Source organism: Ixodes scapularis, unplaced genomic scaffold, assembly GCF_016920785.2.
Source record: "Ixodes scapularis isolate PalLabHiFi unplaced genomic scaffold, ASM1692078v2 PGA_scaffold7__128_contigs__length_106722199, whole genome shotgun sequence".
In the NCBI taxonomy this organism is placed as follows: Eukaryota; Metazoa; Arthropoda; class Arachnida; order Ixodida; family Ixodidae; genus Ixodes; species Ixodes scapularis.
The window spans coordinates 92,721,284-92,734,781 of NW_024609882.1; the positions used below are offsets into that span (position 1 = coordinate 92,721,284).

At 45.4% G+C, this 13,498-nt stretch overlaps 1 protein-coding gene across 1 annotated transcript in view; it reads right to left on the reverse strand.

Annotated features, from left to right (window-relative positions):
• Window positions 1-13,498, reverse strand: part of LOC8037883 (fatty acyl-CoA reductase 1) — a 62,633-nt gene that overhangs the window by 26,656 nt on the left and 22,479 nt on the right. Inside the window, exons 4-7 of the mRNA XM_029991789.4 lie at window positions 12,001-12,176; window positions 6,657-6,729; window positions 5,699-5,805; window positions 2,763-2,940 (exon numbers count right to left, since the gene is read on the reverse strand). Coding sequence (XP_029847649.3) covers window positions 2,763-2,940; window positions 5,699-5,805; window positions 6,657-6,729; window positions 12,001-12,176 — 534 coding nt within the window. The remainder of the gene's footprint in view (window positions 1-2,762; window positions 2,941-5,698; window positions 5,806-6,656; window positions 6,730-12,000; window positions 12,177-13,498) is intronic.

The following is a 13,498-nucleotide window of genomic DNA, read 5'->3' on the forward strand; positions in this document are numbered from 1 at the left end:
AACTAGCTTTTAACAGCCTTGCTGAAAAACACAAAAAAATAACAACACTGCAAACAGCTTACATTGATTGATTACTAGAATTAACGTTTGTTCATGTGTTGCCACAACTAATATCCCATTGCTGCCAGTGTTTGCCAACTTCACAACAACAAAGTCCCCGCGACCACAAACTTCTTCACATGTTTCGTCAATTTCGTTGTGACAGGAGTGAACTGCATACAGCGGCGGTTCTCAAGCTGTGGTCCGCGGACCTTCAGGGGTCCTCAAGAGCGATCACGGGGGTCTGCACCAAATAAATAAACCACCCCAAGGAAAAGCCCTCCTATGCCATCACAATACAGTCAAACCTGGATATATTGAATTCAAAGGGGATCGTAAAATAGAGTGATATAACAATAATTTGATATACAAAATATGCTAAATTAAGCTCGAGTTGAAATTTCGTGGTGTTTTTCCTAATACCTAAGGTTGCGATTAACAAGAGCTTACCAAATAGAACATCCAAGAGCCACTAAATAGAGTAGAGTGTTGGCGGAGACTGCAAACACCGCTGCACTTACACACGCACCTGGCTTCACACAGCATAAACGACAAAACACGAAAATAATAATAAAAAACAAAAAAGCGAGCTGCATAAAAAATTTTTTTGGTCCACAGTAAAAAGTTGAGCAACAAAAAAGAATGCTTACTATATATTCAGGCAGCAAAAAAAAGAAAGCCTGGCAAAGCAACAACGACAAAAGAAAACGGTAAACGAAGATAAGGCGTTCAAAGTGCAATTGCACAACCATTGTTGTCGACACACTCGACTTGCCCAAGACTTTTTTTTTTTTGCTTATTTTATTTTGGGGTTAAGGAGTCCGCAGCATCAGCAGCGTTCGGGGAAAGGGCACAGGCTACTGTTACAACAGCGGGCACTCCCTGCTCTCCCTATGCGTGCTTGCGTGTGTGTCCTTGTTGCTTTTGCCATCCCTGTTTCTTTTTTTTACGGTTCATTGCCTCACCTTTACCACAACTGCTCTTTCGCTGCTATTTTCCCGCGTGTATGGTGGCTTGGTGGTCTGCTAGTCACGCAACGTAACGCAAGCTATGTGCTCGCCATCGGCGCAATCGGATCAGGAGAAAAGCAACGGGCGGCGGGGGCTTAGTTCGCTATATCGAGCGTCCCCATTATGGGAGTTGGATACAAAAAGACAACGCTCCTATACTATTACATGTGATCTTCAAGGGGATGTTTGGACTGTTTGATATAAACAATAATTCGAAATACCAGAGTGTGATATAACTGTAGACCTCTGATGCAGAATGCATTGGTGAACCCCCAACGGCCTGTGTGGGTCAGGGAGTCTGTGACAGCCAAAAGTTTAAGAACCGCCGGTATACGTGGCTTTTTTTTTAGGCCTTATAGATTTGTTATAGAACAAGCCGTGAAAGCTAAGCTAACATGGTCTGTACAGGTGTGTTATACGACCAAGGGGACATAATATGGGGGGCTAATCGTCACAATAACTGAGCTAACGAACCAATTTTTTACAGCAGAGCTGTTAAGGGCTAGTTTCCTCAGCATTGTGTCCCCCGCAAAGAAATGTCGACACAAAACTCTGGACAGCTACCACCATCTATGAGCGACGGTGGCAACCAGACAATCAGCTTGCCAGCCTTGCTCATAGATGGCGACAACCTTTCCAGTCTTTCTTTCACCAGAATGGAAAGGCTGAATTTCCCTAGGCATCGTCCTAGATGTTGTCCTTGAGGTCGTCCAAAACATTGTCCTTGAGGTTGTCCTCAAGGTCGTCCTAGAAGTTGTCCTTAAGGTCATCCTAGACGTTGTCCTTGATGTCGTCCACGAGGCTGTCCTCGAGGTCGTCCTAGAAGTCATTCTTGGGGTCACCCTAGAGTCGTCCTTGAGGTCATCCTTGAGGTCATCCCAAAAGTCGTTTTTGAGGTCATTCTAGACATTGCCTTCAAAATCGTCCTAGACGTCGTCCCGGAGGTTGTCTTAGGCGTCGTCCTTGAGGTTGTCTAGATGTCGTCTCTGAGGTCGTCCTCTAGGCGTGGTCCTCGAGGTTGTCTTAGAAGTCATCCTTGAGGTTGCCCTAGACATCGTCCTTGAAGTCGTCCTAGACGTCGTCTTTAGGCGTCGCCCTTGATGTCGTCTGACCATAATACAGCTTCGCTGGTCTTCCTTCTTCACCAGTGTGAAAAAGCTGAGCATTCTTTTATCAACTTTTTGGTTATTGAAAACAAATATATGGTTCAAATAAAAAACTTATTTTATATCATCAAGCCGCTAAATCAGTAAACTTCAGAAAGACTTCAAGCACATGGGAAGTGCAGAAGTGTGCTAAACTTGCTACTGATGCAACAGGCAAAAGGGCTGGCAGCACAAAAACATGGATGATAAGGGATGGAAAAACCATTCAGGCCTGCTTTGAGGTGCTTGCCTCAAAGGCAGGCCTGTGTGGTTTATCAGTGAATTTTGATGACACTCCGCAAGTTTTTCATTGGAACCATATGTTTATCTTCACTAATTAAAAAGTTACATAACAAGTATTAGTTTACTATTCGACTTCTCCTGATAAGCCCCCTGGCCATGTAACTCGCATGCACAAACCACATTAGTGTACTCTTCTCAACTTTTTTTAAGAGTAGTCTGTAAAGTCTAGAAAAAAACACCCTGTACGCGATGCTTTATGTGTGAAGTCAGCCTGTAGGAGTCCCACAGAGGGGAATGTTTGTGCAAAGGTTGCGGCACGACTCACGGGAAAGGGCTCCTTCCAGGAGGCGGCTACAATGGAGGGCCGGATGATGGCCACAGGCAGGTCCCAGCCTTCTTCGGCCACCAGGGATTCGCTCAGGAACTTGGCCAGGACGTACGTGTTGGGCTTGGAGCGGAGCAGCTGCGGAGTGAGCGCCGCCAGCATGCTCTCCTCCATCCACCTGCAGAGCACGTTGCGACAGTTGCACATATCACGACACTTGCTCTTGTTATTGCAACAGGCATCACATTGAGAGTTATCATATTGTGATAGTCACACACACACTGTGAGAGTTTCTTACATTCTAGAGAGAGGCGTTATATTGCGACATTTGCCCACACTGCGAGGGTTTCACACATTGCAATACTAGCTCTTGTTATCGTGAGAAGTATACGTTGTGACAGCTGCGGAGTGAGAGCTGTAATGTGATAAGTGCACAGTTTGTGACACTTGCTCGCATTTTAGTGATGTGTGTACTACGGTAACAGATGCAATCATAGGAAGGTTTGTATACATTATGACACTTGTCCTTGTTATAGCCTCGTCCCACTAGAGCGACAAACACCGATTTTTGTTTGACGACACCACAAAGTTCCGTGTCGCCGATGCTGTCCCACTGCAACGACCGACACCCGTCAACAAACGCCGACAAACGATCGACGATGAACGAGTTCTTGTCTGTCGTTGGACATGAAGCGCAGCAAGCAGTCCCACTGAGGAACATCTCTCGGAGACAAACTTATCCTCCTCGCCCGTTTATGCGTTCTGTTGCCTCCCTTCTCACCCTTCTACCCTTCCTCCCGAAACGAGAAGCCCTTGGCGGCCACTCCTCGTTCGGGGCCCCGCGGTTCCGGTCCCCGATTGCACGTAGTGGTCATGGGCACAATTTGCTGGCTGGCGCCGGGCAGTTGTCTTGCGAAAGGGAATTTGCTGTGGCTGGTTTTGCTCGCGATAATTTGGTGCGCAAGGTGGTGCTTCAAGACGCCGAAGTCTACGCCCCTGCATCAGGATGGATACACCCATGTGCGAGGACTGACCAAGGTAAGACCGCTCACCACAAAGTAGGACACGATGTTCCACGGCAAGCCATTCCGGCAGACGAGGGACTCGTCATCAGGTTCTGTGATAATCGGGATGCCGTATTGTCCACCAAAGAGCGCCTGCCCTCGATCATTTGAATATGAAGTCATAAACATCCTCAAAATCAGCGTGAAACTCTGTGGCGCTCACGTAGAATGCCTCGAACGGCACAAAAAAGGAACGATTCGGGTATTTCTAGTTCGGAAAAAGTTTGGTGTCCATTGTCACGACTGTTTACGGAAACTCGCCAACGGCAAATGAAGAGAAGCTTTAATCAAGAAATAAAGTAATCGTCTCCACTTTCACTGTGTTTGTCGGCACGTTTTATGCCCAAAGAGCAAAACACGAAAATTGCGTTGCCAGACTCTGTTTGTCTGTGTATTTTGAAGTGTTTTGTTGACAACCCCAGTCCCACTAGGAAACAAGTTTCTTTGCCCCTGTGTTCTGCGTCGTGTCTGCCAGGTGGGACGGCGGACTCCGACAAACAGGCTGTCTGTCGGTGTCGTCTGTCGCTCGTTGTCGTGTGTCGCTGTCGTTTGTTGCTGTCTGTCGCTCTAGTGGGACGCGGCTATTACTGTGAGCACGCATTAAAACAGTCGCTGAGCAAGAGCTGCAACATCGTGATAGTTGCATACACTCTGAGGGTTGCCCAGCCTTTGTTACTTGCTTGCATTCTAGTTAGGAACATCACACTGTGACTGTTGCAAACATTGAGAGTGCGCACAGTATGAAACTTGCTCTTGTTATCGTGAAAGGTATCACATAGCAAAAGTTGCCCAGTGAGAGCTCTCATGTTGCAATAGTTGCACACACTGTGAGAGTCGCACAGATTGATACCTGCTCACATCCTTAAGAGGTGCAATATTGTGACGGTGACTCTCACTATGAGGGTTGCGCAGATTATGGCACTTCTCCTGTTATTGCGAGACATGACATCAAAGCAGTTGCTCAGTGAGAGCCGTCAAATTGGGATAGTTGCATACACCTTGAGAGTTGTACAGCTTTGATACTTCGCACATTCTTGTGAGATGTCATAGTATGACAGCTGCACACACTACGAGGGTTTTGACACTTGCTCCCGTTATGGTGAGGGGGCCACGTCGCAACAACTGTCACATCACGATGTCTGTCAAATCACGAGTCGCATGCATTGTAAGGGTTGTGCACATTATGACAACACATCCTCATATTAATTCCCGAGCTCTCCAAGGGGTGGCGCTTTTGCCGGAGCCCCTGTGTGCCGATCAGTGACTACAAAGTGCAGCTATCACCACCACCTCTTTTTCCTACAAGAAGTATAGAGTTTGTTTTATTTTTATTTATGGTACCACAAGTTTCGTGTGAGTCTGGGTCATCAAAGCCTGTGGACTTCTCTGTAGAAATAACTACTGTGCAAGTCACTTCCCGTGTAATTTTCTAATGCCCAGTAAAATTATTAGTTGTTGAATTTTTAATTTTTTTTTTTTTTATTAAAGGTTTGCTTCATGGTTTACAGAAAAATGCATCAAATATGTTCCAACATGATTACCCAGGAACGGGGAGAAAAACGGGATGAACAACACAAAGCTGCTAACACAGCTGGGCTGTGTTTGGAGCTTTATGTTGCCCGTCCCGTTTTTTCCCCCTCCCCCTCCTGGGTTACCATGTCAAAATTGAAACAGCTTGCCTGCACACTTGCTTTAGTCTCAAACATGTTAACAAATCAAATTCATGAGCTTCTCGAGGCTCCGCTGAATTCCCCAACAATCCAATATTTCCGGGGTCTTTCCTAGCTCCAGAAGTGTCGTGCATGCACACCAAAAACAGAAATGAGCCAAGATGGCACAGAAAAGAGAAAGAGCTAAGGAAGGATGACTCACTTTGTGCACGCGATGATGTTCTGCGGATGCACCGGGGGCCGGTATATCCGCTCGTCCAGCTTCTTGCAGTCGCAGTTGCAGTAAGCCGTCGACACGTGCACCACAGACTGGAGAAATTATCATCATCATCATCATTTATGAAGCTTTGAAGGCCCATAGAGGCATTACACGAGGGATGAGCAAGTGCAGGATGTCATTACCGTAAAATCCCGAGGAATACAAAAGGTAACCCACCCCTGTTTTTGCCTTGATTTGCTATTCCACTTTAAACAACCGAAAGATGACCCACTCCTGGTAATCGTTGTGTATGAATCAATGAGGACCTTGGCATAAATGCATCTAGTTAGCTATGGTGGGATATAAGCAAATGCTGCTGACTGGGAAGTACAGTCACCTTTGCTTCATCACCCCTTGCTGCGATAACAAGTTTGACAGAAACACATGATCTAAAATTATAATTTTTCTACTTTTCTTGATTGCACATTGAAAGTTAGCTCACTCCTTATTTACACCCAATTTTCTATCGATTTTAAGTGGGCTATCTCTCGGGATTTTATGGTATTTAAAAGCAAATGCCTAAAGCCTCTGTCTTTTACACAAACAAAACATGAAAACTTTCGCAGCTGGTGGGAAGAGCGCAAAGAAGCCCCTGGATGCCTCGAGTGGCAGCAGATGCATCGCCAAGACGCTTATCGTAAGAAATAAGCATGATATGCACTTGCCCCTTACTCTAGAAACATTTGAAACATAAGCTAAGGACATATGAAGCACCCCACCCAAGCGGAGCCCACCGAGCTAATTGAGACACTCCTTTGTATCGGCCATTTCACCAAGCATGCCGATGCAAAGCGGTGAAGCTTTACAGGGCGGCCTAGCACTTCGTGAAATCCCAGGATCCAGTCCAGCAATAATCATGATCAATATTTAATAATCAGGATGGTTGGAAAACAATGCCCACCTTCAGATTTTTCATTTCATGACACAGCTTGAGCACTTTCCTGGTTCCTTCAATGTTCATCTCCACCGCATGCCTAGAAAGAAAGCAATGATACCATTTGGCTGATGTTTCTGCAACAAAGTGTGATGGGGTCCTCGTGCGTAACTTTTGCAAGGTTGCAGCAATTGCGTCGGCATCTGCTGACAAATAAATGTTTATAGGGCAATGTGTCCAGATTACAATTGGATTGAGTTCTGCTACTCTTTGAAAGCTGTTCGCATTATCATTTGATATATGGATATCTTAACCTGAATACTAATATCTCACAATGAGTATGGCCAACGACGCTTGAACACCGACATACACTTTGCGCTTTCCACTTTTGCCCACCTCCCCCTTTCCTACATCCTCTCCGCTTTTCACCCAGCCCCTGGCAGTTTAGGAGAGGAGGACGCCAAGAGGATTATCTTCCTTGCAGAAAACCGAGGTTCCCGTTTCCAGTTTTTCATTCTCATAATAACGTTAACACCCTTAAGGGGGGACACTACCTTGAATTGCACCTTTTTTTTAAAAAAAATGCATATTCAGAACTGCAAAGTTTTGGCATGTATAGATAACAAAGAACATTCTCACAAAGTCTTGTCAATGTGTACTAGGGTGACCACCCGTCCCGCGACTCGCGGGACTGTCCTGCATTGAGGGCTCGTGTCCCGCGTCCCGCGAGAAATACCAAAATCTTCAAAATATCCCGCATTTCACATTGTCGTAGCATTCGACTACGCAAATTCTGGCGCTTCTGAAGAGCGGGCCACGGTGTAGCGCGGAGGTCGCTGATGAACGTGCGAATCTCTGTTTTATGCCATTTTCTACACAAGCACTGCGTGCAGCGACCGTCGTTCTTACAGGAGTATGACGGGCATGTGCTGTTGTGCCTTGACCCTTGATAGCAATATATTGCAAGCGACAATTGCTCGCCGAAAGTTGAAAAATAAACTACTATTGTAGTTATTTGTAAATCATGCTGTGTCATGCAAGAGGGTTTGTCATGGAAAGCTTTTTTTAGTGAAGACGGCCACACAAGGAAAAAAACCTGCAACTCACAAGGGGACATAAAAACAGCAACATAAGGTTCTAATTTTGTGTAAGAGCATGTTAGCTTGTATGTATCGACAGGAAACGACAAGTCGAAAAATAATTACTGTTTCTTATTTCCCTTTCATGCATTGTGGTCTGCTGCAGTCAATTTACATGTTTTCAACTTAGGCACTCATAATAAAATATTTACCATAACAATTATACAAACAATATATCACTGCCAGTGAAAATTATTTTAGCTTAACTACCGCTGCACAATCTTCAGGAGTATAATATGCTTTCGGACTGCATAGGAGATCAGGGTGTGCGTGATGCATGGTGAATTTTTTTAATACCTACTCGTGAGTCGTGAAAATACCGTCCTCCTCTTCTTCTCCTCCTCCTCCCCTCCCCCTCCCCCTCCCCCCCAGGTCAGGGTGTCCCGCATTTCGCCTACAGGAAGGTGGTCACCCTAATGTGCACTGACAAACAATGTCAAAAATAATTATTCTTTACATGTTGGTGAGGAGTGCTGCACTGCTAGCACTTGTCAACCACAAGTGAAAATAGCTGAAAGCAATGTCAGTATATCAGAAGAAGTTTGAGGAAGACATCACCCACACTGCTGGAAAGAAGTTTTGACATTTAAGACACAAAAATAAATTTTTAAAACTTCATCATGAAACTTCAAGTGCATTTATCTCAACTTCACTTTTTAGTGTCAAATATCAGTTCAGGGAAGCTATCATTTCATATTCAAATTATGCGTGCAGATATATTTTGGTTTCTCTATATTGAAATTTTCTGGAGAACACGACTGTGAACTTACTTTCTTCATTTTTATGCTCTTTTGTTATGAAAAGTTTATATTTCTTTTAAATCAAATGTACACACAAAAAAAATCTTCTTCCACATTTTTTTTTGTGATTAAAATTGTATAAATTTTGAAATTTCTTTTCATAGTCGTCTGAAGCAAGTATTCTCGTGTATGTTCCAGCAAAAAAACTGGCCATTTTCATTACCCTTTCTAAACGACAGCTTTCCTCAGCAGATACACTTTTTTATTATGAACTTTTATGTAACTCATCGTGGGATAAATTTATAGGGTTGAAAATTTCCACAGCATCCTTGTCCAGTGCTATGAGTACACCCTGCAAATTTCATGCAAATAAGACTGACGGTTCAAAAGTTAGCCTTTCGGAGTAGTGTTCCCCATTAATTATTTTATAACATCGGCAAACTCAAAGTGGGGAAATGTATCGGATATGCAGTTGAATTTTTGAAAAGTGGATAATTACTTGTATAAGTGTTAAACTAGAATGGCATCTTACGTGTTTGGGTTGTACAACAGCCATTTCTTAAAGGTGCACCAGATTGTGTTATCAGATAACACTAACGATTGAGATCATTAAGTGCGTGGATTATGTTTGCAGACAATATATTTGGTATATAGAAATATCAAGCTTTAAAATATTTAAGTGTTTTATTTAGTTTGTATAATTGGTGCATGCACCGAATTGTCTATTCAAGTTCCACTTCTTTTGAGAGGATCTATGACTAGTCCCTGGTTATGGATTCTGATCAATGCACATGCTTCCATGTATTATTTGCAATAAAATAAATTAACTAATGAAATATTTCACTATACTGAATGCTCAATGTTTCGTTCTGTCTTGTGTTTTGGAAAATGCAACCTGTTTCGTACACTTCTGCAGATGTAAAGGGGAGACAGGGGCCTCGTCAAGTACCAATATGCCGATTTTCTTGTGGTCTTTCCTCCTCAAATTTAAATAAAATAAAATTGAAAGGGGAATATGCGTTAACTTCATCACCAACTGCCACACGGGGAAGGCAGAACTAGAATTTCAGGAAACTTCGGCAAACTCCGCTGTTCTATTTTACAAAATCTGCTTCCTAGATCGAAACGCTGCTGCTTTAGGATCTGCCTCTCCCCATTAATTGGCAGACTCAGTAAAGAATAATTTGCTGCATGAATGTTTGGACGGCGGGGAGTTGGACCCAACAGGCGTTTGGTTTCTCTGCCGCAGATGGGAAAGTCGGCCAGTGCAGTACGACTGCTCGCCCGGGGTCTTTGGAGGCCAGTGCACACATTTCCGTTTTATAAGATAGAGTGCGTTGTAACCACTAACGAGAAAACACCCTGGTGAGCCCTGGAACGTCTCCAAGCTGCATATACAGGGTGTCACAAAAGAAAATTTACACGGTCTTTTTTACCGCAAAAATAAACTAGGCATCGCCGAACGCTCATTATCCGCCCAAAGGTAGAGCTAGAGGTCACAACCAGATGCCCCAGTTTCAGCCCGATCCGATAACTTAATCAAAAGTTATAAGTGATTTTCTAAAAATTTCAATGGGAAAATGGCGGCCGACGGAGTTTTCAAACACATGGGGCTCTATGGCACCAGAAACCGAAAACGGGCAAAAATGGGCTCCATTTTCCCATTGAAATTTTCAGAAAATCACTTATAACTTTTGATTAAGTTATCGGATCGGGCTGAAACTTTGGCATCTGGTTGTGACTTCTAGCTCTACCTTTGGGCAAAGAATGAGCGTTCGGCGATGCCTAGTTTATTTTTGCGGTAAAAAAGACCGTGTAAATTTTCATTTGTGACACCCTGTATATATAACTAGGCAGAAAGTTTTGCGGTATTTGCAAGGTCCAGAGAGTCTAGGAAATTATTATCTTGAAATTCCCCAACTTTTCCAGGTTTTTCCTGACAAATTCAGGTGAAATTCCCTGACCACTGTAGAGGCATTTAAGTATATAAGACAATTACAACACAAGGCATTGAGCAATGTGAGGACCGTTTTGCGCGGGCTTAATCCAACTTTCATATTCCAAAATAGTCGGGTTCGTCCAGTCGGGATCAAAAGAGCCCTCTCTTGCCGCCGATATCATCAGTGAAGAGGCCCCTTCCAGAAACACGAAAACATGGCGCTCAACCACACACGCCTTGTTAATAACCGAATGGCAGCATGGCCGCCAAATGGACACTTTCGGATAGTTTTGGCTTAGATTGGATTGGGGTCTGCGGCTTTCCCATTAGTTACTAAATCTAGTAGCTCTAACTGGATTTAGCCTAGTGTTGCACCCTCAATCCAAGGCTTGACTGGCTTTGTTGGCTGTTCCCTTTGCATCGAGCAGCACACTCTACATCGGGTGAGCAGAGCCTGGGCTCCCCTCTAAGCAGAATTTATTGCCTATTTTTCTGCACCCAAGTCCTCAAGTCTTTGCTCAGGCCACTCAATGGCGTTTCCGGCTCATTTTCCGACTGGGCTCGCTTTTTGACAATATCCCTGACAATTTCCTGAAATTTCCCGGTAATGAAACTTTCCCTGACAATTCCCGGTTTTCCCGGTCGCTAGACACCCCGAGGTCAAATGTATGCACTATCTACGAGAAAATATCTTTTGAGATCATTACGGTGCAGGATGCCGAAATGTTCGTCGTACTCCCGCACAATACACCAGCGTGAACGCAGCCTGAATGCAGCCTGAACGCAGCCCGAACGCCCCCTTCCCTCCCTGCCCCCTGCCCCTGCCCCCTGCCCCCTGCCCCCTGCCCCTGCCCCTGCTTCTGCCCCCCCCCCCCCCCCCCCCCCCCCCTTCCCCCCCCCCAAAAAAAAAGTCATACTTGGGTTTTTTTTTTTTATGCCAAACCAACGAATACCATCTGGCACACTCCAGCGGAAGGCCGAGGATTAATTTCGACCACCCGGGGATATCTTGACACGCAACTGAAAGCTCGAAATCCAACCACCGCTGCTGCAACGTCCCTAGGGGCACGGCCGGCGACGACGCAATGCTTCTACATTCGAATCTCGTTGATTCAGACTCGAGGGGAACCGAAAATTTGTTTCAATAAAGCAAAGTTGGAATCACCGGGAGCTTCCTCCCATAGAGACGCATAGGATGGGGACCAGCATGTTAGTTTGAATTATCCGCAAGTTTGAATTAATGAGAGTAGACTGTACAATGTTGTCGGGCAGAAATCGAGGGACCACTTCTTGGTACGCGGCAAACATGCACCCATAAGAAGAGGCCTGCACCTGACCCCCCTCGAACGTCGTCACTACAGTGGATCTGTGCGGTGCAGCCTAGCTTGCGTCACCATCGCCGCAAGCACATTGAACACATCTACTGCTTGGGTTGGGTTGGGGATGCACTAACGATGACGTCGTGCTCTAGGCGGTACTGGTTCCGGGCACGGTACCGGCACCTTGCCTCGGAGCTACCCAGGCAGCTGCCACCTTCCCAAGAAGGTGCGGACCTGAGAGTTTCGTTGAACTTGATGGTGGCGGCGGAGTGGAAGACGACCGACACCTCGCGCGTCAGGAGTTCGTAGTCGTCCGGCTGCAGCCCCAGCCCCGGCTCCGTCAGGTCCCCATCGATGGCCGTCAGTTTCTCGAGCGCGTCCGAGTGCTCCCGATGGATGTGCTCGAAGCACTGCGTGAGAGGAGAACCCGGCTCCGCTGAGCACGAGGCACCTCGAAGACGTCTTGAAACAGCCCGAACGAGATAGACGTTGTGGGATGTGCGAGTCATCTACGTGACATTCTTATCGGTACGTCCAGAGGAGACGTTTCTACCTGGGAACCTCAAGAAACAATGTACACAGCCACAGAGCACAAGATGTTTTGTAGATGTCTTGAAACGGCTCAAATGAGCTTCGGACGTCCAAGGCTACGGAAGTCATCTGCGAGACATTGTTTCTAGACATCTAGAAGACATCTCTGTTTAGATATCTAAAAGACTTCCCTGCATGGACGGGAAAATGTAAAAAAAAACACCGACCACAAGATATTTCATATCGTAAAGTTCCCAAAGAACACCCACCCAAAATGAAAGGATAAATGATGGAAAACATGGAGTGGGCTATCTTTGGGGATGCCAGAGGAAAACGTTATAAAAAATTAATGATAAACACCAGGACACCCGCTACAAACCACGTGACGCGGGAACTGATACTCTCGATCGCGGACACCGCAAATTCGTGTTTCACGATGCGATAAACACATGGTAATTCGCTATGAACTCCTGTGTCACGGGAAAGGATACCACAGGTTGCGGACGCAGCAGATTCGCGTTTTACCGTGTAAAGGACCTGCGGAAACCCGCCGAGAACTCGCATCTCACGGGAACGAATACCGCAAACCGTGGACACAGCAGATTCAAGCTTTATGGTGCAATAAACACGCGGGAACCCGCTACTAACTTGCCTGTCACGGGAACTGATATTGAGCGCGCAGATCGCAGACAATAAAGTGGAAATCCATAAAAAACTCGTATTTCACGAGAACGAATACTGTAGATCGCGGACGCAGCAGATTCGCATCTTACAATGCAATATACATGTGGGAACCACTTGTGTGTTACAGGAATCAATATCACACGCGCAGGTCGCAGACATGCGGGAATTTGCTACAAACTCTCATGTCACAGGAACGGATACCGCAAATCGCAGACACAGCAGATTTGCGTTTCATGAGGCAATATACATGCGGGAACAACTCGTCTGCTACGGGAGCTGATAACACGCACGCAGATCGCGGATAAAAACGCAAGAACCTGCTATAACAGTGCATCAGACGTACCAGTACAGCAGATCGCGCGGCGAATGCTACAATCTAAGCTCGTTACAACAGACCTGGTTACAAGAGAGATTTGGATATAATACACCGATTTGTGAAATTCGGTTGGTTTTCCTCTACATACCATTGACTTAAACTTCATATCTGCATACAACATACTCTTCTTAGAACAGACCA